The sequence below is a fragment of the Camelina sativa genome, chromosome 16 (assembly GCF_030686135.1).
Source record: "Camelina sativa cultivar CO46 ecotype springtype chromosome 16, ASM3068613v1".
NCBI lineage: Eukaryota > Viridiplantae > Streptophyta > Magnoliopsida > Brassicales > Brassicaceae > Camelina > Camelina sativa.
This window is the reverse complement of record NC_141895.1, coordinates 28,442,345-28,468,268: the sequence shown is the minus strand read 5'-3', so window position 1 is coordinate 28,468,268 and position 25,924 is coordinate 28,442,345. Positions and strand designations below refer to the sequence as shown.

The window sequence follows — 25,924 nt, the reverse complement described above, 5'->3', positions numbered from 1 at the left end:
TCCTCAAGTCCATGTTGTTCTTCTCTTTTATGTGTGGTTTAACAAAACTCACACACACGTGACCTATCATTGTCTTGGGGATCCATATAGTTCCTTTTACTTACCTCCACACAATTCTTGAGCGCTTGCTTCTGTTACTTAATTGTTTGCAACTTTGTGTCTTCACTTTTGGCTCAAATACCACATATGTGTATTTGCACTAGCTTATCTGATTTTCTTCATAATTCAGAATGTCAGGGTACGAAATGTATTGTGTATCGAATGTTTCGTCCATGGGATTTGCAATATCTACCAAGTCTAGTTGAGATCAGTGACAGAATAAAAAATTAAATTAATAATGTGTTTATCCCTATTAAGATCCCATATATGAACTCAATATAGAGAGCTATATATGTATGCATAGTATACTTTAACTAGAAAAGGCTAGTTGCCAGTTGCACTGTAGCACGTGAATTGGTGGCTTCATTAATTAGTATTGTTGAGAAAAGGTAAATAAAGAGGTCGCTATTGCATGAGCACGTACGTGTGATGGCAATGCTGAACCACACACACATGAATATATTAACCTGACCGCACGCTTATGAATACCAAAACTTAGAGCAGATGCTCTAGATAATAGAAATAATAGAAGATTGGATGGCACCAAACGGGAGACGGAAGAGCGTGAGCGGAAGCTTAGAGAAGCCGCCGCCGCCACCAAAGCTAGCGAAAGGGTCACTGCATAGGACCCTGTCAGACATATCGTTGGATTTCCACAGAGAAGAAGAGAAAGGACTCGCGAAGATAGTGGAGGTGGAGAAGGCAAAGTGCGAGTGCTGCGGGATGAGGGAGGAGTGCACGCTGGAGTACATAGAGAGGGTGAGGGAGAAGTTCTTTGGGAAATGGATATGCGGTCTCTGCTCAGAGGCGGTGAAGGAGGAGAGGGAGAAAAGGGATGAGAATGGGCTTGAAGGGGCCTTGAAGGAGCACATGAGCGCCTGCCTCAGGTTTAACAAGCTCGGAAGGGAGTATCCTGCCCTCTACCAAGCTGATGCCATGAAAGACATGCTGCGGAGAAGCACGAGTCAGTCTATTAGCCCTAAACCCACTCTTCAGAATAAGCCCGCCATTTCCCGTACTTCAAGCTGTATTCCTGCGATCACCAGGGACCTTAATTAATTTAATTTGTCTAATATCTCAATGTATAATTTAGCCCCTATAGCAAGCTAATACCTAAAGACTCATATATACTACCCTAATTAATAAAGCTGATTTTGTCCTGATCCTGGTCAATTGTAACTTATAATTAATTAATTCATATATATATATATATATATATATGTATATAATATGTTTTCGTTTATTTCAAACACACAAAGGCCAAGGGACCAAATACATTTTCTGTATCGTGTATATAATATATTAAAAGCAATAGATGCCGAAATAGGCATCTAAACAGCGTAGGGAAATTCAAATCTCTTTTAGTTATTTTAGGTGAACTCAGTCATCATCATACTTCACACCCGGACTGGGCTGTTCATAAATATATTACCAATCGTGCCTGATCCGGTGTTTGGTCTTAATATATATATAGGCACCAATCTTATGATTGATTGTATCACGTTCTTACGATACGTGTCAACTTTTCCTTGGCTGTCTCCCCTTGGTTTCCTTTTATGGGATCATGATAATTCTGTTTCTGTTAAATTCCAGATGTATATACATTTTTAAGTTTAAAAGTTTGCGACCTCAAATTTCTCTTCTCTCAGTTGTTTTGGCACCCTATGTCCGTTATAAATAACACTAACCATCTCAGAAAAAACTCATAAGTAAGTGCTAACCTATCGTCCACATACACACGTATATATCGATGTCGTCGTGTCGAATTGAAGTCGAATATATGAGAAGTAAATACATAGCGCATTCAAATTTGGTTGCGTCTTAATAATTAGTTGAGAACGTGAGGCACGCTAATTGTACCTGACTCATGTAAGATGTACAAATCCCAAATACAAATAGAGAGTAGATAAGTTGAATGAGAGAAGAAGCATTGCAACACGGAAATGGTGGATGAGAATAAGGGAGTACTTGTTTGTTGTGGTAGAAAGAAAAGAATGAAGGAGTCAGTTTGTGTGTGAGTTTTATAAAAAAAAAAGGCCGAAAACAAAACAAAACAAACAAACAAAAAGTAGAAAGGGTCCGAATGAGGAGGAATGGAGATGGGGAAGAGGTTGTGGCGAAGAGGAGGACAAGGAAAATTAAGGAGGTAGTACAGGTGGCTCTCAGGGGAGGCTGCTTGGCTGCCTCAGCCGCGGCCATGGCGGTGATGCTGACCGCAAATGAGGAGGGAGTGGCAGACATCTACGGCTTCAAGCTCACTATTTCATCCAACTGGTCTTTCTCTCCCTCCTACCAGTCAGTCTTCTTCTTTTTCTTCTTCTTTTTACGAACATTATTTAGGGATAGACTGCCAATAAGATTGTTCTTTACCTTGACTTCCCAAATCTGAATGCATATATAATAATAATAAACAGAAAGCATCAATTCCGGTGAACAAAAGCACGTACATTCGCGAACCAAACAACAACAAGAAAATACAACATGACATTATTGTGTGCCCGTCTTTTAAAATTTGAGATGATATATTATGGCAAGTAGTGCAAATTCATTCATCTCGTTTGGTGTGAAGGTATGTGGTTGGGGCATGCACAGCGACCATGATCTACTCCCTGTTCCAGCTCTGTTTCGGTGTTTACAGGCTCCTCACCGGATCTCCCATCATACCCTCTCGCTTCCAAGCTTGGCTTTGCTTCACCTCCGATCAGGTCCCTCGTCTTCCCTTCCCCACTCGCTTCTTCTTCTGATTGTGTGTATAGTATAACCCATAGATTTACCGTGTGTGTGTGTGTGCGAGCAGCTCTTTGGTTATTTAATGATGAGCGCTGCATCAGCCGGTTCTGGAGTTACCAACCTCAACAAAACCGGGATCAGGCACACCCCTCTCCCTGACTTCTGCAAGACCCTTTCTTCTTTCTGCAATCACGTCGCCCTCTCTCTCCTCTTAGTCTTCCTCTCCTTCATCTTCCTCGCATCCTCTTCCTTTTTTACTGACATACTGCTCTCCGCCACTACTTAGTTTCATGGACTTACTCTCTCTATTCTTGATGCTTTATATAAATCCAACAAAGACTCTCTCTCTCTCTCAACTCTTGCATACCAAAACAATGTATTTTTTTTCTTTTTCTTTTGAGTTTATATTTCTCTGAAGTCATATATAATAAGCTGCTTATGCAATAAAAGATTACAATTTTACATGGAATCATACTCTGGGTACAGAGACGTTGATCCCTAGATGTGTGAGATCCTTAGCAAGCGAAACTGCATTCTCAAAACATAATCCACCCATCCCTATCTCAATTGCACACTTGACGTTGGCTGGCCTGCGTATCAGACACTCCCTCGGATAAAAAAAAAGGGTTTTCTCTAGATAACCACAGACGACGACAGAGGTTACATACAAACAATACAATATCCAGCTAACCTGTCATCGATGAATATACAGTGGCAAGGTTCAACTCCGAGATGTCGCACAACCTCGAGATAAAACTCTGGATCAGGCTTTCTCTTACCTGGAAGAAGATTAAAAAAAAAAAAAAAGGGAGTTGTACAGTATTTTGATGTGAAACAAACAGTAAGTAGTAAAAGGCAAAGAGAAAAAGAAGTGGGTTGTTACCAGCATAACAGGAACAAAAGGTCCATGATAAGTAGTCTGAAAGCTTTAACTTGTCTTCGATCATGTTGTACCAGATGGGATAGTTGGTGAAAGCATGAATCTCGAAGTTGTGAGCTGCCAAATTCTGAAGAAGCTCTTGCATGCCATCTAAGTAGGAATATCCTGACCTCATGCAATCCTTAAGCCCTGAAAAACAGATGGCAAGAAGAATCTAATAGGTACCACCAAAAGCAGGAAGGAAACCCAATCCTTATCTAAATCAAAATATCAATCTCACTCATCACCTTCCAAATCAAAGTGTCTCCCATCTATAAAGAAGTTTCTTGCAAGCTCCTCCTAAACCAAACCAGAAAAAAAAAAAAAAAAAAAAAAAAAAAGAAAAGTCAAAAGAAAAGTCAAAAGAAAGAAAGATAATGATGATGCATCGTCATAAAGAAAGAAAGAGTGGGAGATGAATGGAACCTCATCAATCAAACCCTTTTCAAATTCGATCCAAGACATCGGGTGCTTGCACTCTAGTAGTTCCTTCATCGGCATTCTGAAGATAAAAAGACAGTTTTTTTTTTTAATTTTGGGATCAGGAATTAGAAAGAAAAGAGGAATTGAGATTTCACCCGAAGAAGGGCGGAACGTCGTGGTAAAAGGGGTCACGGACGATGGTGTCCATGACGTCGAAGAGGAGAATCGGAAGCTTCCTTTTCCGATCACCAGAGCTGCCCAGACTGCAAGAAACCGACCCCCGATCAGGCTGCATCTTCTTCTTCCAGATGTTGGGTTTCAGATTGAACAAGTCCGTCGATGTATGCTTCGCCGCCGCCATTAGTATCACTCAATTCAATTTTTTTTTTTTTTTTTGGTCAACCACTCAATTCAATTCTATCATCGTGAATCGCGATAGGAACCGAAGATAGGCACAGCACAGCCAGCCTGCCACAAAGCAGGAGGATAGTCGAAACGCAGCGTTTTGAGAGAATATCGCTAAGGAGAAGCTAATTGGTCCACATCATTAATGGGAGGGGACCACCATGACCTGCACGAAGGAAATAAGAAACCGTTACTCCACATCCACGACTCGCGCGACTCCTGTGAGTGGGGAGACCTCAACCGCCACTTGGGCTTGGCTCCTTCTTTCTTATATATAAAGCAGACCCTCATCAAGCACTCAAAGCAGCTAAAGAGTTCATTCCTCTCAAACATACTACTATTTACTATTGATTTTTTTTTTTTGATAAAAGATATATGATGATGATGCTGATGAGATCTCCACGGTCGACGACTTGTACTAATCTAATAATGCTGTGCATTTGTGCCATGGTGTTGTCGGTGGGCATGGCGGCGGATGGTCCTAGGGTTTTCAAGGTTGGAGACGATTTCGGGTGGAGAGTCCCACTCCCGAATGATACAGCGGTTTACAGCCGCTGGGCGAGCAGCAACCGCTTCCACATCGGTGATTCACTCTGTGAGATATATAGCTACCTATACTTCCACCTTCTTGTCATTTAATTTATTCTGATCTCTCACATTATTCAATCGTTTTGTTTCTAATCAACGACTCCTCCTCTCTATTTATGCATATGCAGCGTTTGTGTACGACAAGGACTCGGTGATGGAAGTGGACAAATGGGGGTTCTACCACTGCAACAGCAGCGATCCCATTACTGCCTTTGACAATGGGAACAGCACACTCGACCTTGATCGTCCTGGTCTCTTCTACTTCATCAGCGGCTCCAACGAGCACTGCACCAGCGGCCAGCGTCTCATCGTCGAAGTCATGCATATCCACCACCATAATCACGCTGGCACTGCTTCCATGCCTCCATCCATGTCGCCTCTCTCTGCCTCTCCCTCGGCCTCGGCCTCCGCGCTGCCTTCCTTTCATGCTTTCCTTTTTCTGCTGCCCATCATAGCTACTTCTTGTTTCATTTCGCCTTAGTCAAATTGTGGTCTATCTATACTCTATTATGTTCTCCTAATTTGATATGATTCATGTTTACTTCTTTTTTCCGGTATTTTCATTCATCGAACCTTCACGATATATTATGTAATTCCTATTTATTATTTATGTCTTCTCTTTAGATTTACTCTCGCAAATTCAGACAAAACAATCAAATTAGCAGCATTAGTTTGTCGTTTAAATTGATATGGACTTTGTGTAATTGATAAGGGTTATTTGTACATGTTATGGGCCTTTAGTAAAAATATCAATAATTAGTATGGGCCTCATGTAAATTATATGGGCTTGCTCAGTGAAAGAGGATCACTCATAGCTCGCTAAGGGGAGGAGGACTAGATTGGAAAGGAGTGGGTGGGATGGCGCTTTCTCTCAGTCTGCCTCGACCACCAAGTCTTAGCCTAAGCCTTAGCACTAGCAGCGTCGTTCCTAGGAGTAGGCTGGCTTGGATCCGATGCGGCCCCCGGGACAACCGCGGACCTCTTCTCAAAGGTCGGATCCTGAGCTCCGAAGCCATCCAATCGATACAGTCCCTAAAGCGAGCCCAGCGCACCGGCTCCCTCTCCCTTAGCCTCCCTCCTCTCCGGCGTCTCCTAAAATCTGACCTCCTCTCCGTCCTCCGTGAGCTTCTCCGCCAGGACCACTGCACCCTCGCTGTCCACGTTCTCTCCACCCTCCGTTCTGAGTATCCACCCGTCGACCTCGTTCTCTACGCCGACGTCGTCAACGCTCTCACGAGGAACAGGGAGTTGGAAGAGATAGACCGTATCATCGGCGAAATTGAGGGAATTGAGGGCGGTTACCAAAGCGACAAGGCACTCGCCAAGCTGATTAGGGCGGTCGTGGGAGCTGAGAGGAAGGAATCGGCGGTGAGGATATACGCCATGATGAGAGAGAGCGGGTGGGGGTCTGGAACGTGGGAGGCGGACGAGTACGTAGCGGAGGTTCTGAGCAAGGGACTCCGGAGGTTAGGGGAGCATGAATTGGCAGCTGAGGTGGCCGCCACTCAAATGTTCAATTCTAAAGGTTTAGGAAGTGGAACAAAGAGTAAGAATTTAGAGGATGTAATGTGATGTGATGTGATGTGATGTATGGCTCTCTCTGCACAAATTCTCCTCCGTGAGATACTTGGTTTTGGATTTAAGTTTTGATTAGAAGAATTAAGTTGATAGTCTTAATCCATGGGGTATTTTCTTTGCGGATTCGTTTTTTGCAAACTTGCCACTTTATTCTGTTGTTACGGTTACCATGTCACTACTACATCAGTACGATTGTCTGATAATATATCATGTCATCAGTTCATTTGTTACTGATCCGAAGGTCAAGAAGGCTTGCTTGCGTAAAACATAGATGAGCTAATCTTAACTCACTACGACACCATTAGACTCGAAAGCATAAGCTTGCTGGACAAACGGACGGGCTTTGGCGAAAACGGTTAGAATATAGAAGACAAGACACAATAATACGGCCAAACCAGCTATTTCTCACTGAAAACTGTTATATCTAGCTAGATACAGCCGAAACTATGACCTTGATGTATATATCTCTGAAAATAAAATTTAAAATTGATTTTTTCCCAAATCAAAAGTTCGAAATCTAAATCTCCATGTAACTAGATTACATCGGTTTAAGCTTTAATTTCAAAACCAAACCATCTAAACCAATAATAACCCAAAATAAATCGAAATCTATTTCTCCCTCAATCAAAATAAAATTTTTTTCTTCAGTCCCCTTCGTCTTCCTCCTCCTAATCCAGCAAACTCATAAAGCAAACAAATTATTTTCAATTTGGATTTAATTCTCTGGTACTCCTATCCCAAGAATTCTTTTCTACATATCCACTTTAATTCTAAGTATCCCTCTTCTTTAATGAAAAAACGAAACTACCCTTCTAACAATTTTTAAATAAAAATCGAATATCCTAAGTGTACCAGTTGTACCCAGTTGTACCCGTGACACCTTAGTAGTATTCCGCATAGTGGAATTCGAACTCTGGGCGCGCGCACATGCGCATGGAGCTCGCAACCACTGAGCTACTGTGTTTTTCGTTGAATCCTTACTATTTTAATTATATTTAACCTTTAACAACCTTCATTAAGGGTAATATTGTCTTTATACCATTGAAGGGTTTTTGAAAAATTGTTTTGATAGATAGGGGATACGAGATTTTGGTCCTTTTCAATTTTTCCTAAATCTCATATTACAAAACTTGTATAATCCGCTCTAGAAATGACATAAAAACCCAAAGTTTCATCATTCTCTAAACAACAACAACAAGAACAACAAAAATCAAAACTTTAGCAAAATCCAGATCACACTTATTTAACGGAGAGTAACTCAAGAGACCACAAATTAAAAGTGAAAAATCAATAACACCCAAGCCATTATAAAGTAAATCGAAACAACGAAGGAGAGAGAGAGAGAGAGAGAGTAGTGAAGTAAGAAATTGGGGAACTGTAAGTAAATCTCTACACATGAGTCTCGAGAGAGTGATGCTTCAACCACCGAAGCTCATCTTCCGAACTCCTCCTCTTCTTCCTCTTGTGCTAATAACAATCTCTATCCTTCAATCGATGTGAATGATCTCGTCAATGACCGTTGACTAAAGACGAGCCCACCGTTAAAATCGACGAGTCCCATTACTTCTTCTTGCTCCAACCCGTTAATGGATCCAGTTCGTCGGATCATTCGACCGACGAAGCAAAGAATGATATGATGAACTACGAATTGATTGGGGTTGTGTTGATCTGCCCCAAAAAAAATTTGGGATTGTGTTTTAAATCTGGGTTTTAACGGGGTTTGTGCTCTAACCGGATCAAAATTTTTTTTTTTTGGTTTAAAATTGTTAATAATCGGTTAAATAAATATCAAACCCGATGGAACTCATGTATGTAGATAAATAGATATTGAATTATTAATTTGAGGAGATTTAGATTTCGAACTTTTCATTTGGAGAGAAATAGATTTCAAATTTTGTTTTCAGAAACATATAAATCGAGGTCATAGTTCCAGCTCCATCTAGCTACATATGATAGTTTTCGGGGACAAATAGCTCGTTTTCCCCGAAACTAAAATACATAAATGCCCCCCTTATCAAAATATATGATTCATATTTAGTTGAAAAAGCCCGAAACTAAAATACATAAATGCCCCCCTTCCCCCCCCCCCCCCCCCCCCTTTATCAAAGTATATGATTCATATTTAGTTGAAAAAGCTGCTAGTTTATGATCTTTATTAGAAAAAAAAAAAAACTAGTTTATGATAATGAGGCAAATTGGCTGATCAAACTAGTTTATCTTTATTATATATAAAAGAGATAATGCGGAAAATGTTTTGATGAAAGAGGGGTATAAAATTGTAGTCCAAAAAAAACTAGTTTACGATAATATTCATGGATGGATGAATCAAGATTGAATCTGTTCTGTGCAGACGAGAGAGAAAAATAAAAATAAAAAACAGCTTAGATATGAAAAGACGGTAACACCCTCGTCGGGGCATTCGATAAAGGGGACTTTGGCTGTGTCCCGGAATTACAATCCACACCATAGCCCCCAGCTACACCGCGCCGATGACGCCGCCTCGAGACGATGATTGGATCCGCTCTTATCAACGATTGCTTCCCCAATCGCAGTCTCTACACGCTTCCCACAGGGTATGCTCTCTTGGGTTGGATTCTGTTTCTCGTCTCGGGTAGATTGCTTCTTTCTTTCTGTGGTGGTAATCTTTCTGTTTTTATTCTTTTAATGGCAGTCAGTTATACCGGTTGCAATCTCTAGAGTGAATCAGCTTGACGCTGCACGACTAGATGTTGAAATGTCAGCCATGTTGAAGGAACAGTTAGTTAAGGTTTTCACTTTGATGAAGGTATTGTTCTTAATTCCACACATAGACAGAGCTCTTCCTTCTCCTTCTTCTTTTTTTTTTTTTTTTTTTTTAACGTTTTCTTGGTTTCTTCTTTCTTTGGCATTAGCCAGGAATGCTCTTTCAATACGAACCAGAACTTGATGCTTTCCTTGAGTTTCTCATTTGGAGATTCTCTATTTGGGTTGACAAACCCACTCCCGGAAATGCTCTCATGAACCTTAGATATAGAGATGAACGTGTAGCAGCTGAACAATTCGGTTTAGGTATTATATTATTTGTTCCAATTCTTTTTTCTTATGTAGTGCTCTTCTTCCTCACTCTTGTACTCTATGTGTAGTCAGAACAGGACTTGAAGGACCCGGTCTTACTGCTCCTCAAAAGATTTGGTACTGTGTTGCCTCTGTTGGTGGTCAGTATCTCTTCTCCCGTTTGCAGTCCTTTTCTGCTTTCCGTAGATGGGGTGATTCTGAGCAGGTACGTGTCTTCCTCATCTTCGAGTTACTCGCTCCTCATATATTATAGATGGTTCATTCTTTTACTTTTTTTATTTCCTTGCTCTTGTAGAGACCATTGGCAAGGCGACTTTGGACCGTCATACAACATATCGAAGGCATCTACAAAGCTGCTTCTTTTCTTAACCTATTGTCTTTTCTTTATACCGGAAGGTACATCTTGGTACATGATGACTCGTTCACTTTTTCTACATACATCCTGATAGAAAAAACACACAACAATGCATTTAGTTTGAATATATGACCATTGATATCTGACACTATTACTTACTTAGATTCACTAAGAATCAGCTAATGTGTTACTAACATTCTTGATCCCAGGTATAGGAACCTCATTGAAAACGCTTTAAAAGCTAGGCTTGTCTATCGGAGTCCCCATATGAATCGATCTGTCAGCTTCGAGTACATGAACCGCCAACTTGTGTGGAATGAATTTTCGGTAGGTCTTCTTCTTTGTGTTGCGTTTTCATATGCCTAAATCAATTTCAAAGTTTGGCGACCTATCAGTTCTGAGTATCATCCTTGGCCTTTGGTTGATTCTCACTGGTCCCTAACATTTTTTTTGACTGATAGTATCTGTCCGCTTAGATCTATGTTGCTTTTCCAAGAAATCCTTTTGCTGCTCAAGCTTGAGCTGTTAAAGCTGACAACATTTTGTGTCCATATTTGGAATCTTGGGAGTCCAAATATCTTGTCTATGTTTAAAACAATGTATTTGTTGCGTTTTTCTCGTTCAGGTCTTTCAATATGTCAAAACGTTCTCTTTAGACTTATTCGCTCAGTTGATGAGTATTTGTCTTGCCTGCTGTCAAAAATGTTTTCTTGGATGTGATATCCTGGTTCTGTTTGGCCTTCAGCTTTATATTGTTTTTGTTTTATTCAGGAAATGCTTTTGTTACTTCTTCCGCTGCTCAACTCTTCAGCTGTTAAGAATATTCTTAGTCCATTTGCCAAGGACAAGTCCTCAAGCAGTAAAGAGGATACAGTGAATTGCCCTATTTGCCAAGTGGATCCTGCAATTCCGTTTATTGCTCTGCCTTGCCAGCACAGGTATGATAGTTTTGTTTGTACCTCTACATACGTCTTCCCGAGTTACAACAATCCATATAAAGGTAGACAAGACAAAAGTGATGTTATTGGAGATGGGTGAAGAATTCAGAGTATATGATTGTTACTTAGGCCTAAAAGAATGACCTTTGGCAGGTACTGTTACTACTGCATAAGGACCCGCTGCGCTTCAGCAGCATCGTTCCGGTGTCTTAGATGTAACGAGCCTGTGGTTGCCATACAACGGGAAGGTGTTTCAAATGGCAAATGAATGGAAGTGAGGAATTGTTGAGTCATGCCACCAAGTCTAGAAGAGCAAGCAGATACAAGTTACTAGTAAGTGTAAAAAAGCCGAGGCAAGCAGCCGCAAGCAGAGAAGAATCTGATAGGGTTTACAGACTATACAATAAGGGAGCATCATGCATGTGATGCAAGAAAGAAGTTTAGATAGGTGCATTTCTGTACATGGATTCAAACCTAGCATTATTGAACTTGGGTCTTGTCTTATTACAAAATCTGTTGAAACGTTGGCTATACTTGAATAATATCCATTTCTTACATATTGTTGTGCCTACTTACCACTAACTCCTACTTCCATATTGGTAGTACATGTTTTACTTGTGTAACTCCAGGAAAAATAAGAGTGCCAGAAATAATAAAAGTCCCGGTATAAAGAGATCACTGGGTGGAAGATAGAAGACTGATTTCTATCTCTTGGAGGCTCTTTCCTTTAGTCTCAATCACGTTCTTCTGCACAAAGATAACCGCCACCACACAGAAGAAACCAAAGATTGCATTAAGAAGCACCGAACCTAGTTGCTCCAGCATTCTCAGAAACAGCAGCCCCACAAAGAAGTTTATAACCTGTTGTTGCGTGTCATCCTCCAAGGTTATTATTTCATGATTATCAGTTTCCTTAATAAGTCCACAAAGGAAAAAGCCATACCCAGTGAACAGCAAGACAAACAGCCAACGCTGTTGCCCGAAGACGACCAGGGCATATCTCAGACAGGAGAAGACTTGGAACAGGACCCGCTCCAGTTGCAAATGACAACACAAACCTGCATTTACGTCATCACACCCCAAATTTATCAGAAAACAGTCCTTCTCCTTTCGACTACCGTAGTTGTTATAGGAAGCTTACAATAGCATTCCTCCAACCGAGAGAAACAAGGTTCCAAAAGGTGATGAAAGCGAAGTATATGCCATTGCTTGGAGACCCAGCGATACTGCCTGTTAAAGATAATACACATTTATATCTACATACATGGTATCAGCTACGTAAAGTTTGATTCAAATAGCGCTTTTCTCTCTCAAAAATTACCATGCCCGCAAAACTCCCAATAAGCAACACTTTTCTCCCCAGTTTATCCATCAAAACCACTGCCACAGTTGAACCTGTAAAGGAGCATAAATGATGCCCACCTTCGTTTTAGATACAGATCATCATTTCACTTGACAAATTTCAATATGCTGAAAGAAAAGTTTTCGGCACTTTTCTTAATAATCATGTTTGCATTAAGAAGGTTGTTCACTTAAAAACATGATCAGTTTACTGTTCCTAATGTCGGGTTTGTATTCAGATCTCATCTACTGAGAAAATAATGGAGGATGACTGCATTTCGTCATAGTAGAATGTAAAAACAAAATTTGCATTTCATTACCTAAGAGGTTGCAAACTCCTACACATATGTTTGCAGAGGCTGAAGGTACACCAGCTTTCTTGAAGACAGTTGATGAGAAATAGAACACAGCGTTTATCCCAGACAACTGTTGTAAAGCAAAAAGGGTAGATCCAATGAAAACCACTGCAAACGGAGAAAATTAAAACGTAAAAATGAATGAAATTAAGAAGCTACATGCCATCCATATGTTTTTGGCAAAATGACAATTACTTTTCTTTTTTGGCTACGAATCCAGTTTAGCGGGCTAACATACCTTCCGCGCAGATGATTCAACTCTTTGGCGGTCAAGTTTAACCCCAATCTCATTTCATCACCCGTTTAGGCTCAACGGGAATCAAAATCTAAATCTAATATTTCCGGGATATTTGACGTCAAACTAATGCCACACGTTGTCACAAATCTTGTTGGTTAAAGATCACACATACCTCTAAAACTGCGCCCAAAAAGCAACTCCGACAATTTGGCTGAATCTGCGTCATCTCCCCTATCCGACTTCATCAACTCTGCCATAGCAGCTTTGACGTATGCCCCTCCCAATAGCTTCTCAAACACAGCTTCAGCTTCAGCTGCCCTTCCTCTCTGCGGTTAAGTAAAGAGAAAGAGAATCAACAGACGAAATGGTTTATGAAAACGTCTTTAAGAGCTATGCGGGTTAAAATGAGAAAGTAACCTTAAAAAGCCACTGAGGACTTTCCACGCAGAGTTCCATGAAAACAGCAAGCACTGCAGCTGGGACTATGGATATCCAAAAACATATACGCCACCTAAAACAATCAAGAAAGAGAAACCTATTTAGCTGGTAATTTAGCCAAGTTGACCATCGACCAAGTAGACCAAAGCATGAGATCTGCTAGTAGCTTAGAAACTTCAGGATTCCTTTCCCTGCAAAGCCATGTCGATATCCACTAATGAATATACAGCAAAAGATGAAGGGATTCCTATAGAGTTGCAGCATTTCAAGTAGATACTAGAGATTCACATTGCAGATAGGTGGGTTTGGAATGACTTCTGCGATCAAACATGCCATAAATTTCTCTCACACAAACCAGTTTTAGGTACAAGTTTTAAGCATTGGTTGTAACAGGCCATATAAGTTATTTAAGTCCTGAATTCCTCGAGTTCTAATCAACATCATACCAGCCAAAGTTATCTTTTGCCGGGATTCCAGCAAACAGCGAACCTAGAAGTCCAATACATGTTGCAATTTGGGTAGAACTCCCATATGTACCTCTAACATAAGCAGGTGACACCTGCAAAGAGAAATTGTGAGTCTTGCTCTAAGTAAGAATGTAAAATGTATCAATAAAGCGAGTTAGTGATACTTATGTTCCTAGAACCTTCTTTTTCAAATTAGGTAAATCAAGTAATGCAAATAAAGCTTTGAAGAATGAATCCCTTAATCCTTTATTACAATGAATGGTGCATCAATGAACTTCTGCATGTTCATGGTCCAAGTTCATGTCTTTTTACGTCTGAAACATACATCTATCTACATTGACCCCAAACATCTTTTGACAAAAAAAAATAAAAGATCTAATATGAATCGCATCAGTAGAAAAGGATGAACACATAGTACGTCAAGTCATATTCACATCAAGAGTGAGGAAGAGAGTTCATGACTTCATGTAGCAATCTTATCAAAACAAGTGCAGAAAAGGAAGACTTCAAAGTATATGTTAAGTACCTCAGTGACATAGAGAGCCGTAACAGAAGGACCTATGCCCATCCCAATTCCGACCAAAAACCTTCCCAGGAGCATGCCCTCAAGACTCTCAGTTGATGCGCTGCAAAAATACACTTGTAAGCACACAGATCTCCTGATTTTGTACGTGGACTATGACTAAAAGAGAAACAGGATGGATATACTAAACCTAACTAGTGCGTACACCTTGGGGATAAGTGAAAAATCACCACGGCAATGACTTGAAACCAAAAATATTCAAATGAGTAGCCAATTTACCCATATCCAATAGTCGGGCTATAAACATCAGAGCAGGAAATCACTATGAGATAAATCAAGCTGCATAATGACTAGCCAGACCACAATAATATATCAGCAGGCGATGATTCGAATCTGAGATGTTCAAGTGACCACATGGACATTGAACAAAAAAAAAATACCATAGAATAAGAATCGTACACTAAACACACTTAAAGAGTACCTAGTCGTGCATATTGAACAACCTAAAGGCCCTAAACCAAAAGTTAACCTGAAGAAAAAAAAATACCTCACGGAAGCTCCAACAATCATTGGTAAAGCGCTCAACTGGAAAGCTCTACGGCGGCCAACACCATCTGTGACCAACCCACTGAACAGAGATCCAATAAAGGCGCCGCCTAAACACGTGCTAACCACAAGACCTTCATCCATCAGAAAAAAAAAAAAGGTTTTTGGAATGATCAGGATAGACAGAAAAAGACAGGATAAAAATTTTGTCTTGTTGAGTAGGTAAGTACCTTCAGCGATGGTGTTCCCACTAAAGCCTAGGTCAATTGATATGCTTTCGAGAGTTTCATTAACAACCCTGCGTCCAGAAAAGAGGCATGAATTTCCTGTTCTTCCCAACAACATACATTTAAAAGAAAGCAAAAATTTTGAGATAAAATGTTATCGAATGTTTGAATAAGAACAATGCATAGAGAAGAGATACAACATTAGCCTGTCAACTAAGCTTAAAATAGAAAGAAAAAAAAACGATAACAGCCTAGCAGCAGAAAAGGGAAATTTCCATGTTTGTTCTGTTTATGCAGAAATATGAAAAAAAAAAAAAAAGGAGAAGAGAAGTCATAAGGAGGAGACCCGAGATGATAGCCGAATAAAAGTGAAGTGAGTGATGCCACGAGCACGTGAGGCAGAGATCGCTTCCAGGAAGGATTGCCATTGTCTTTTCCCGTGCCAGTAGGCAGACGTACTGGAGTGGTAATATATAAATAAAATTCATAGTCAGTAATATATGCAGAAGAAGGTTCAAGAATTTAAATACGACAGATAAACAATTAGAGAAGAAACCAGAGTGGAAATTGATAAATCAATCTTAAAATAGAAGAAAGCTCTATCACAAACATGGATCTATGTAAAAAAGAAATCAGAGCAGAGGCAACAAAAGAAGATGAGAGTAGTCTATGTGATAAAGAAATAAAACAGATTTAAAAAAAGAAACCTGCAGTTTCAGCTTTATCCAAAGAAGAGAGAAACTCTTTAGAAGGAACGCGCTTGTCTATGTGACGACCACGCATAATGGTGTAAGTGCGTCGGACAGAATCCATCCCCACGCTATACTGCGCACATCAAAGTTCAGTGTCACAACATGCAGCAACGCCATAGAAGCTTATAGAAGGAAAAAAAAAAAAAACTCACTCTCATGGGATTCGACATACTGTACTAAATTGGATGCTCAATGTGAAATGAAAGCAAAGCAGAGTCGCAAACTATTACTAAAGGAAACCTTCTTCCTTAATTTAAGTGCTAGTGTGCAGAGTATGAAATCCAACAATACTTGCACATAAATCCCTAGCTAAGCTTAGATAGAGTCAAATTTAATTGAAATTCAAAGCGCACACATGACGGTGACGTGAGCTAGTAGGAAGAATCCAGCAGAGGAATCTAAAGAAGAAGAAGAAAAAAAAAAAGGTGACGACGACGTAAACGGATGATGAGAAAGTGAGAGATCGTCGGATCTGATCGAAGCTTTTCCAAACAAACATGGCAATGTAAATCGGGAAACATGATATTAATGTTGGATTCAAATAAAAAAGGCAATGGCAGATCTAGCACGAAAGGATGAAGATGATGGATGATATAGTAAAGACCTTTTTACCTTATTTACCTACCACCTGGAGAAGAGAAATGATACGCGGCGAGATGAAGAAAAAAAGCCTTGGTACTTTCTTAGAGAGGAGAGAAGAGAAGAGCGACAATTTTGGAGGGTAACGGAGGAGTAATGATATTTATGGCCACACTCCCCAGATGCTGCTTTTTGCTTTGCTTCACTCTTCCCCCGAGACACGAATGATGGGTTTTAATCACCTGCTTCTCCCTCTACCCTACCCGATCGAGCCCGATACTTCTTTTTTTAATTATTGTAATTTGTAACTATATATGTAAGTATGTACAGTATATTAGTGGGAACTCAACGAACTGGAATGAAATAATGACACTCCCACACGTGGATAAGTACAGAAAACGACAATTTATCTCATACAACAACAACAACAGCCAAATAACATCATCAAATCAGAACGCTCTTGTTGGGCCTTTATTATATTACACAAGGAGGGCCTCTTTCTTGGGCTTTTTTTTTTATATAACTATTTTGTCATTCATTTCTGTGCTATTCATTCTGTCTGTTATCTCAGACTTCATTATTCAATTCATCCACATCTTTCACTCATCCACTCCATAGCTAGTTGCGGGTCCAGCAGTCCCACAAATTTTTCGCTAATACGACACAGGAAAACTCACCCAAGCTCACTCTATTATTCTTTTCTCCAATATAATTTACGACTTAACCCGTAAGCAAAAAAAAAAACTTCTTCTTTCGAGCAGCAAAAATTTGTTTTGAAAAGCCTCGGGTTCAATACCTGAGATACATAGGATATAGGACAAATGGAGGAAATACTGGGCTTTAGTTGTTAGCTTATAGCTATACAATAGAGGGTTACAGGGATTAGGTGGTCCTACTCATGAGCCTGAGCCTGCCAACAATTCGATCGCCATCTTCCCCTTGCTTCCCTCATTGGATCTGCAAAACCCCAAAGATGCAATGAGCATGATGACCCTGCGTTTGTCAACACTTTTCCCTATACTTGTCTATGTTTTCACTTACCTTGTTCACCAGCATATTCACTTGCTCCCTGTACATCTCCTTCAAGTCCACTATATCCGCTCGAAGTTCCTCCAACTGCCACCCAAAACACCTTTTTTTGTTGAACCCACCACTGTTAATGCTGTATATACTACTATTTTATTCACATATATCTTACCTCCTCATCTCTTTCACCCATCAACTCCAGAGCAGCTGCATGCCTTTGCCTTAGTGCTTCCAGCTCTGCCTTTATGCCCGGGACCCTATCCGCCTCCCCCCGTAATTTCTCACACTACATCCACAATCACCAGATATAGACGCCATATCATTTACAACACTCACCAGAATATATCAACTCTATATCACTGCATAAGACGCCATATCCCGCCTTCTCAGCGCTATACATACCTCTGCTGTCATTTTGACTAGTTCTTCAGCCAAGGAATCTCGGATAGACTCCATCGATGCCTGTCCCAAGGGCAAATAGAGTTTTACAGTTAAATCCAACATCAGTGATGATACTAACAACCAGCCTATACTACCTCGATGAGTACAGATAAATCTTCTAAACCAGCTTACAAAAGAAGGCTAACCATAGTCTGCAACTAACCCATAATTTGTCAACATGATCCCTACACCCATAGTGGCCCACTATAACCTATATCCAAGGTGAGCCGTGGACTCTGAGATAACAAAATGATGTGAACCTCAATCTTATTACCAAGCCAATTGCCAAAAGCCTACCAATAGGGTTACACAAATATGACCCAGTTGGATACTTTCTACACCTACCAAGCGGGACATGTATGAAGCAAGTTCGCCCTCTTTCTGTCGAAGTGTGGCTTCATAAGCACTAGGTGTGATGCTCTTCATGTAGTACGGACTCATAGTTGCCTCGGGCGTGCTTCTCTTCTCAGAATACTTATCTGAAGAATCAAGAGAAGCTTGCAGAAAATAGCTCTCCTCCATGCTTCCAAGGCTGCCTGCGCTTGAGAGCTTTCTTGACAAGCCTCCTGATGTCATAATTAATAAATTAAAGGATATGCAAAGCTTGATTTATTATGAAGTAATCTAGATCAAGATGCATCACCATTCTCAAAGGCAGAATTTTGCCTTGCTATGGGAAGCTGTTCAGAGGCTGAGGAATTGATACGGGCTGTTCTTTCAAGATCCAAACGTGAAGCCTTCTCCCTCTCTAGGTCCTGAAAGAAAATTCAGCCATTTCAAGAAACAACATGAACAATAAAGTAGAATAATAAACTGAACAGTTTGCATGCTGGTAGAAACTACTAGAGATTAACAAGTTTGGGAAAGCACTACTTTGATTGATTTAAGACACGCTAGGTACTCCAGTCCATATATTCCGTAACTGATGGGGCATTTCTCATGGGATTCAATCTTTTATACTACGTAATCTAGTATCCTTATGCATGAAGATAATCAATTCGGATTCTTATTCGATAAACTTATGTCCTTAAAACTATGTAGCACCTTTTGAATAAGCTCGTTGTGGAGCAGAACTTCTTGCAACTCTTGCTTATGTTTTCTCCGAAGTTCCCTTAATTCCACCTCAAGTTGGTTTGCTCGACCTTCTAGAGTATCTACTTCCTCCTTAGCTGCCAGATACTCCTGTTTATTTTCTGCTGCTCTCTGCCTCTCTTTCTCAAGCGACTTGCTTAACTGGCCCTGTTCTGCCCTGAGGCATGAAAGCTGGATGGGAGAACTGGGTAAGCTAAAATTTAGAGAAAGCACGTGAAACTTCATGAAGAAAAGTGTGAGAGCATATAAACCTGGGCCTCTAGAACATTGATCCTTGATAAAGTTTGTGAGAGACGTTCATTCACAGAGCGTTCTCGTTCTTCAGCTGTTGCAGCTTTAGTTTCTGCTTCCTGAACATTTGTAGAAAGTGAACAAAAAGATAGAAAACAAAAATAATTGGCTGAATATAGCGTGTAGCAGTGTTGTTCATAACACCTGCAATCGAGCATTCAGAGTTCTTTCTACAGCAGCCCACGCTTCTGCTCTTCTGGCTGTAGTTTCCTATCGTCAATCATATAAGAAGCATACAAGATTACAATTATTTTTAAGATACAAATCTCAGGAAACATTCTAAAAAATAAAACATAAGGGTCAATTTTCTACCTGCATAGCCTCAATCTGTCTTAGGAGAGGCCTTGTCGACTCAGGAACCTGAGTGATCAATTCCTCACACCTTCGCTCACTAGCCTACAAGAAGGTTAGTTTAGCAAACAGAACAAACTATTAGTAACTAGAATTATTGTTCAAATGTCATGGCTCCTAATAGTTTAAAGACCAGAAGACCATAACCAAAGAAAGAAATATGCATAGAGACAACAAAACATCTCTATTTACCTGATAACGTCTTTGAAGGTCCTCAATTTCTCCACGGAACATGTCTTCCCTAAACACTGCCTGCAAAAATTAGAGACCACCGACTAGATAAGTATAAATAAAATGATCAGATGAGAACCCAGTAGTATCCATATTCCCAAATTTAATCGAATAAGACAAACCTGTTGCTCCTTTTTGCTTAAGGTTTGCCTCAATTCTTCCAGCGCCTGGACTAGCATAGATTCCCTCTCGCCGGCCTCCTTTAGACGATTCTCTAACTCTGTTCTCGCTTCATTGTTGGTACGCTCCTCAGCTAATGCTTGAGCTTCCTTCGCTGCAGCTAATGCATTTGAGTAATAGTCTTTCTGAGAAGTAAGTTCGGCTTGATGTTTTTCGATGGTCTCTTGCAGCAACTTTTCTGTAGCTGTCTTGTCCCTTTTAATGCTTTCAACCTTATTTTCTTCAGACTGGCAATTGAAAGGAAAAATTAATGAAGCTTAACAAACTTGACCAATGCTTTAGTCATTTAGATATTGACCCTGCCGACAAGATTTTCAATCCAGCCTTTCTTAAAACTTCTGGAAAATCAAGACAACCCTCTCATGCAGTTTCATTCATTAACGATGTGGTTAGAGAAACAACAAAGACATAGCTCGCCACATCAATTACCTGAAGCTTTGTGATCAGTCCTTTCTTCTCTTCTTCGACCTCTCTTATCTAACCCTCAAACAAATAAGGAAAGAGAGGAAACATGAGATTGATGGTATTAATAAAAGATTGACACACGTAGACACTGAATATATACCTGAGCCCTTAGCTTCCTGATCTGAGCTTCTTGAGCAGCCTGTTTCTTTGAAAGCTCTTCGCCTGAAATGATGGGTATTAATATCAAGGGCTCAAGCTGAGCATTTTTCAGGCATGTTAAAAAGATTACAGTTCGCTCTTGAGAGGCATCAACCCTTTTTTTTAAAACCGAGAAAAGTATGCTCCATAATTCAAGCATTCCAAATGGTGGCCTTACCTTCAGCCATAACTTGATTTATAATTTCATCTTTTTCCTTCAAAAGGGCCGCAGCATCACTTTTCTTGTTCTGTTCTCTTCTAAGTGTATCCCGCTCTTTGGTGAGAGCATAAACCTACAATGATAAGCACCATGAAGGCATATTTATAATGGAAGAGGAGAATGAAAAGAGAAGAACGCTAAAAGAAAACATACCTTCCTCTCAAGAGTTGCAACTCTTTGATGGTATTCTTCTCGCAAAGACTCAACTTCAGCTTCATTAGATTTCCTCTGTTGAACAGAGGTATTAGAATTTAGAATCAAAATCAACCCAAAGGAAAGGAAGATGGTTTAAAGACTGGGGAAACAATTAATACTTCATTTAATAAAATATCAACATACGGCATACTCATTAGTACCTTCAAATCCTCAGTGACAGATTTTAGCTGCTCATTTTCATGCATCAACTTCGCAATCTCATCAGCCTTTGCCTGTAAACAAATCACCAGAAATTTGGTACTGAAGCACCATATCTGTAACACAACCTTTCATGGGAATCTAAATATGTACCTGAGCTTGCCTTGCAGCACCTTGCAGGGCATTTTCCAACATTTTCATTTCCTTTTTGGTCTTCTCTAATTCCAGAACAACATCAGCGGAGTCGGAAACATTTGTAGCCGAGCTTGAACGCTGGCTTTCATTGATTTCACTAGCATTCAGTCTTGAATCTAGTTCAGAAGAAACAAGATCTACGATTCTCTCTGAAATTTCATCTGAAGAAGATCTCGTTGGTACAGAAGACTCATGAGAAGGACTATCGGACTCAGAAATTGACGGATGAGTATGAGGAGACTCTGTACTATGTACATTATTTATATCAGGTGAAACTTCATCATTTATAATCGAGGTTCTCTCTTCCAGATTTTCACCCAGAGTTTCCTGTTCAGTTGTTGTCTCATCCGCATCAGTAGACTTATGCAGTCCATCTAACACAGGGGGGTAAATTGTGTCTTTGTTCTCTAGAGTAACTTGTCTTGTTCCAACGTCTTCTGGCTGTGATTCCACAACCTCTGATTCAGCATCTCCTCCTGACTCGGGATGTGAATCTTGAGAAGCTGTCATTTGGGGCTTTTCATTAGGTTCAGGACTAGTCATGTAACCTGATGATGCAGGATTCTGAAGAGAAGAGTCTTCGAGAACCATCTGTGATTCAGGATCATCATCATCATCATCATCTTTGAGATCTAAAACAACAGTAGTCTCTGTTACCTCGGGAATTTTTGCTTGATCAGCTTCTCTTATCACATTAGTTTCTTTCTTTGCTTCAACAGATACTGCTTGTTCAGTAGCAAGATTAACAGATCCTTCTTCTTCTTCTTCTTTTTCTTCTGTTCCTTCAATAAGAGACGGATTATCTGTACTGACGGAGTCTTCCAAAGTATCATCGGAGGTGTTACCCATGAAGGACATTACAGGATCGAAGAGACTTTTGGTATCAACAGCAGGTGGCCACATACTTGAAGCTGCATTAGAAGAGAAGGAAATGTGAAGAGAAACCAAGCGAAAAAGACAGATGGATGATCGTATTAATTTTCTATGCAACCTTGACGAAACCTCCTATATAGATGATTCCTAGCAGATGATGATATAGAGAAGAGAAGAGAAACCTTCAGCGGGGGCAGATTCGTCGGACTTGTCGTCAAAGCCAAGGGCGTTGTCGAAATTCTTCTCGATGTTTTTAACGCTCTCCTGGAATTTATTGACTGCCCCGGTGAGATCTGGGAATCCTCCCAGAGAAACTTTTCCACTGAACCAAGCCATCTATCTATCTGAAACTCGCTCGTTCCACCTTTTAAAAAAAAAACAAAATCACCGGACCAGATCCATCTCCCAAGCAGTCCTGCGCTTACAAGGAAAAACAAATAACCCGAGTTTAAATTGATCGCCGCGTGCGTGTCGATCACAGAGAAAAAACAAAAGAGCAATTGGGATCATCATTCATCAGTTCACGGGGAAAGAGAAAAAAAAAACTTACGAGATGGAGATGCGTCGTCCTTGCCGTGATTGATGAATGAGAGCCGTCGTGATCGAATTGCGGAGGAGGAGACAGGAGAGACCGACCCCCGATTAATATTAATTAATAATCCTGCTTTTCTGGTAGATCCCAAAATCGCAAAAATCCAAATCCTTTTTTAAAAAAAAAATCCACCGGCAGCAAAACGACGTCGTTCTACTCAATAATCAAAAGCGTTCTGTCTTAATAATTAATCCTCCCTAATCTTTTTTATTTGTACCATTTTAATTCATTATACAATGTTTTGTTTTGGTCTGAATTTACTTACTAGTTAGTTCGTTGAAAAATTATTGGGTGACCCTTCTTATTCACCCCTCTTAATTAATCAAACAAATTGTTAATTAAGGAAACAAATTCTGTTATCAATTAATTTTAAATTTGTTAATTCTAAATATTATATTATAGTTTTAAATTATAACATCTAAACACAAATCATTCTTTTTATAAACCCAAATTAAAATATTTTTTTTTAATTGTAAAATCTAAACCCTACCCACTATTTTATAAACTCTAATCGACATATAATTTTGCTTAATTTTAAAATCTAAACCCTAACCACTCTTTTGTAAACCCAAACCGACATAAAATTTCATTTTATTTTAAAATCTAAACCCTAAACTCTAACCACTCTTTTGTAAACCCAAACCGACATATAATTTCATTTAATTGTAAAATCTAAACCCTAAACGCTAACCACTCTTTTGTAAACCCAAACCGACATATAATTCACTATCGGCAGCGAAAAGGACACCACCATTCAGATTTGGTTTGCGATAAGATCATATTAAACCAATAGCACAAGTTTTTTAGCAATGTAGTAACAATACCGTATTAAGAAACAGCTTTGCTTTTGCATTGTAAAAGGTTTATTTTTCTTTTAAATATAATTTAACATTAAATTCAAAAAAAAAAAATTCAACTATCATCCTCTTTAACTTAAATCATAATTATATATATACGTTTTGCATTTTCATTCAATTAATATTTATATATATATATTCATATATTTTCATTTAATTAATAGATTAATTAAAATACTACAACAAACGTAATTGGAATGAAATAATTATGGATCATACCAAAAAATGCTGTCGTAAGATTTAAAGTATATCCAATATATACGGGGTACTCGCTAGCTAGCTCTCGCACAACTGTGTACCTTTTAGCTTTCATCTGATTCTCTCCAACTAACTATCCATCTTTTGTTTTGTGGTTGGAGGTACCAAGAATATTAGGAACGTACGACTCATATGATGAATCAAATGCATTGTATTAATTGTATAAGGTTTTTTAAGTATATGGAGCAAGTTGTGTCCTCACCGTCTTTATCTGGCACAATCTCCTATGCCACCATTCCCTCTTCACACGTGTGCACACTCAATGTCACAATTTGCATATACAGGTTCGCTTTCGCTTTCAGCGCGAGATCAGACCATATTCCATTTTGGTGGGTCAATTCTCTATGTAGCTAGATAGTCGTAATTATTTGTAAGAATATAAATTACTATAAAGTATATATATAGTCAGTTACGTAACTTGCGTTGTTTGAGACCAAACAGCAACAAGAAAGAAAGAAAAAATGATAGTCGGTTGCATCTTGGATTCAGCTTTAAGAGTCGTCTTAATTAATTTGGTAGCCCTACTAATTCCAACGTTGATTATTTAGTTGCTTTCAATTAATATCCGCCTAAAATAAGCCAAAAGAGGACTCGTTTTGGAGGTTGCCAACATGGGTAAAAATATTAATCGTAAGAAAAAGAAAGGTTTTATTACGCAAAACCCTAAGTATGTAATTGAGAGAGGAGAGCAGCCAAAAGGAATGAAAAGATGAAAAAAGGAATTAGGCAGTATTTAAGTAGTAATTAATATAGATAGAGCTAGCGGAGGAGAGGTTCGGAGGCATTAATTTAATTAAAGAGCATGTGGTGAACCGTAAATGTTTATGGTTGCTTCTCTCTCTATACATTATGTATCTACCTTTCCTAACTAACAATTCCATCGACCGTACGACTAACAAAGAAAAAAAAGACTGACGAAACTAGCTAGCTTTTGAATTGCAGATATACGTATATTTATTTAGTCCACTAGCTAGTTATAGTATTATATATTACTGTTCTCCATCAAATGTACGTATGTATAGGTTTTAATTAACGTACGAACTAGCTCTCTATACTTTTTTTTTTGGTATCAGACTAGCTCTCTATATATACTGTTAATTTGTAAGTGAATGAACTACAAACCATGTAGTTGCATGCTGTGATGCATGCGTCTTGTGAATATGTAATATGTTATGGAGTTTGCGTACACATATAAATGATAGTATCGATCAATGTATGAAACTGTAAAAATCTTTAAGTCGCGATATAATTAATTATAAGAGAAACAAAATTTGATTTTGTTAAATATGTATATACACATGTGCATGTATGAGTGGCCTTCTTATACATATATATATATATAGAGAGAGAGAGAGAGGTAGGGTAAGTAAGTAATAAAGAGAGGGTGGAGAAAATGGAAAGGGGTTGGAGGCAAACCCATAAAGAGCATTCATTTCCTTTTAAGGTCGCTGAAATTAATGAGTAACGATCGGTCAAATGCCCTTCTCTCGCTGACCGACGTCTCTTTCCGCTTCCCCCCCCCCCTCTCACGTCATCCTTTTAGCTTCTTCTTAATTCTATTCTATCCATATTTTTAACTTTCTAACAACAACTCTTCCTTCCCCTCATCATGCCTTTACCGTTAGTCGTCTTAATATTGTTTATTTACACTGCTACTAGCTAGTGTATTAGATTCGATTTGGATTCCAGGAATATATACTAGTATATATATTAATATGGCCTGGAGCACAAGCTAGCTATATAGCCATTTAATCAACTAATTAAGGTTTACCATCCATGTAGCAGCTGTAATATTCTGTAGTCA

General features: G+C 39.3%; 7 protein-coding genes and 1 non-coding gene across 18 annotated transcripts; 5 read left to right on the top strand and 3 right to left on the bottom strand.

Annotated features, from left to right (window-relative positions):
• The first annotated feature begins 531 nt into the window (after positions 1-531).
• On the top strand, positions 532-1,264 carry LOC104752558 (uncharacterized). The gene has a single exon (XM_010474729.3). It carries the CDS (start codon positions 637-639, stop codon positions 1,156-1,158), a length of 522 nt encoding a protein of 173 aa, XP_010473031.2. The 5' UTR covers positions 532-636; the 3' UTR covers positions 1,159-1,264.
• Positions 1,265-2,050: 786 nt separating this feature from the next.
• Positions 2,051-3,298, top strand: LOC104752556 (CASP-like protein ARALYDRAFT_316979). Of its 2 annotated transcripts, none has more exons than XM_087490816.1 (3): positions 2,051-2,373; positions 2,669-2,804; positions 2,897-3,298. In XM_087490816.1, the coding sequence occupies exons 1-3, from the start codon at positions 2,183-2,185 to the stop codon at positions 3,113-3,115; spliced, it is 546 nt and encodes a 181-aa protein (XP_087346942.1). In that variant the 5' UTR covers positions 2,051-2,182; the 3' UTR covers positions 3,116-3,298. The 2 variants fall into 2 exon arrangements, with proteins under 2 accessions (XP_087346942.1, XP_010473029.2); XM_010474727.2 differs by having other exon boundaries at positions 2,051-2,394.
• On the bottom strand, positions 3,194-4,821 carry LOC104752557 (flavin mononucleotide hydrolase 1, chloroplatic). Its single transcript, XM_010474728.3, has 6 exons — positions 4,327-4,821; positions 4,175-4,250; positions 3,997-4,048; positions 3,713-3,898; positions 3,521-3,608; positions 3,194-3,419 (listed from the first exon to the last, which is right to left on the bottom strand). Exons 1-6 carry the CDS (start codon positions 4,530-4,532, stop codon positions 3,299-3,301), a joined length of 729 nt encoding a protein of 242 aa, XP_010473030.2. The 5' UTR covers positions 4,533-4,821; the 3' UTR covers positions 3,194-3,298.
• Positions 4,822-4,823: 2 nt separating this feature from the next.
• LOC104752555 (early nodulin-like protein 7) lies at positions 4,824-5,791 on the top strand. The gene is made up of 2 exons (XM_010474726.2): positions 4,824-5,171; positions 5,293-5,791. Exons 1-2 carry the CDS (start codon positions 4,952-4,954, stop codon positions 5,643-5,645), a joined length of 573 nt encoding a protein of 190 aa, XP_010473028.2. The 5' UTR covers positions 4,824-4,951; the 3' UTR covers positions 5,646-5,791.
• On the top strand, positions 5,738-6,865 carry LOC104752554 (protein THYLAKOID ASSEMBLY 8, chloroplastic). Its single transcript, XR_015584081.1, has one exon. It is a non-coding gene; the product is annotated as a protein THYLAKOID ASSEMBLY 8, chloroplastic (transcript).
• A 1,981-nt stretch (positions 6,866-8,846) lies between these two features.
• LOC104752552 (peroxisome biogenesis protein 2) lies at positions 8,847-11,646 on the top strand. 2 transcript variants are annotated; one of them, XM_010474721.3, is made up of 8 exons: positions 8,847-9,315; positions 9,414-9,527; positions 9,634-9,790; positions 9,865-10,001; positions 10,092-10,192; positions 10,361-10,478; positions 10,923-11,089; positions 11,243-11,646. In XM_010474721.3, the coding sequence occupies exons 1-8, from the start codon at positions 9,232-9,234 to the stop codon at positions 11,355-11,357; spliced, it is 993 nt and encodes a 330-aa protein (XP_010473023.2). In that variant the 5' UTR covers positions 8,847-9,231; the 3' UTR covers positions 11,358-11,646. The 2 variants fall into 2 exon arrangements, with proteins under 2 accessions (XP_010473023.2, XP_087346941.1); XM_087490815.1 differs by having other exon boundaries at positions 9,002-9,315; positions 9,638-9,790.
• On the bottom strand, positions 11,543-16,903 carry LOC104752553 (putative plastidic glucose transporter 3). Of its 8 annotated transcripts, none has more exons than XR_015584078.1 (15): positions 16,590-16,887; positions 15,933-16,050; positions 15,572-15,683; positions 15,229-15,296; positions 15,000-15,132; positions 14,456-14,555; positions 13,909-14,021; positions 13,442-13,535; positions 13,197-13,350; positions 13,025-13,118; positions 12,751-12,894; positions 12,411-12,484; positions 12,231-12,319; positions 12,033-12,147; positions 11,543-11,950 (listed from the first exon to the last, which is right to left on the bottom strand). XR_015584078.1 is itself a non-coding variant. In XM_087490814.1 (15 exons), the coding sequence occupies exons 7-15, from the start codon at positions 14,528-14,530 to the stop codon at positions 11,765-11,767; spliced, it is 1,044 nt and encodes a 347-aa protein (XP_087346940.1). In that variant the 5' UTR covers positions 14,531-14,555; positions 14,643-14,749; positions 15,000-15,132; positions 15,229-15,296; positions 15,572-15,683; positions 15,933-16,050; positions 16,590-16,717; the 3' UTR covers positions 11,543-11,764. The 8 variants fall into 8 exon arrangements, 3 of the variants coding, with proteins under 3 accessions (XP_087346940.1, XP_010473024.1, XP_010473025.1); XR_015584079.1 differs by having other exon boundaries at positions 12,751-12,856; XR_015584080.1 differs by having other exon boundaries at positions 15,933-16,045; positions 16,590-16,864.
• A 381-nt stretch (positions 16,904-17,284) lies between these two features.
• On the bottom strand, positions 17,285-23,248 carry LOC104752550 (golgin candidate 5). Of its 2 annotated transcripts, XM_087490813.1 has the most exons (21): positions 22,964-23,248; positions 22,596-22,828; positions 22,198-22,451; positions 21,499-22,131; positions 21,348-21,419; positions 21,145-21,219; positions 20,950-21,064; positions 20,734-20,795; positions 20,598-20,645; positions 20,111-20,395; positions 19,950-20,009; positions 19,719-19,802; positions 19,551-19,616; positions 19,367-19,465; positions 19,068-19,286; positions 18,667-18,778; positions 18,369-18,589; positions 17,985-18,044; positions 17,755-17,868; positions 17,598-17,672; positions 17,285-17,513 (listed from the first exon to the last, which is right to left on the bottom strand). In XM_087490813.1, the coding sequence occupies exons 2-21, from the start codon at positions 22,747-22,749 to the stop codon at positions 17,505-17,507; spliced, it is 2,817 nt and encodes a 938-aa protein (XP_087346939.1). In that variant the 5' UTR covers positions 22,750-22,828; positions 22,964-23,248; the 3' UTR covers positions 17,285-17,504. The 2 variants fall into 2 exon arrangements, with proteins under 2 accessions (XP_087346939.1, XP_087346938.1); XM_087490812.1 differs by having other exon boundaries at positions 21,499-22,451.
• Between the last annotated feature and the right edge of the window lie 2,676 nt (positions 23,249-25,924).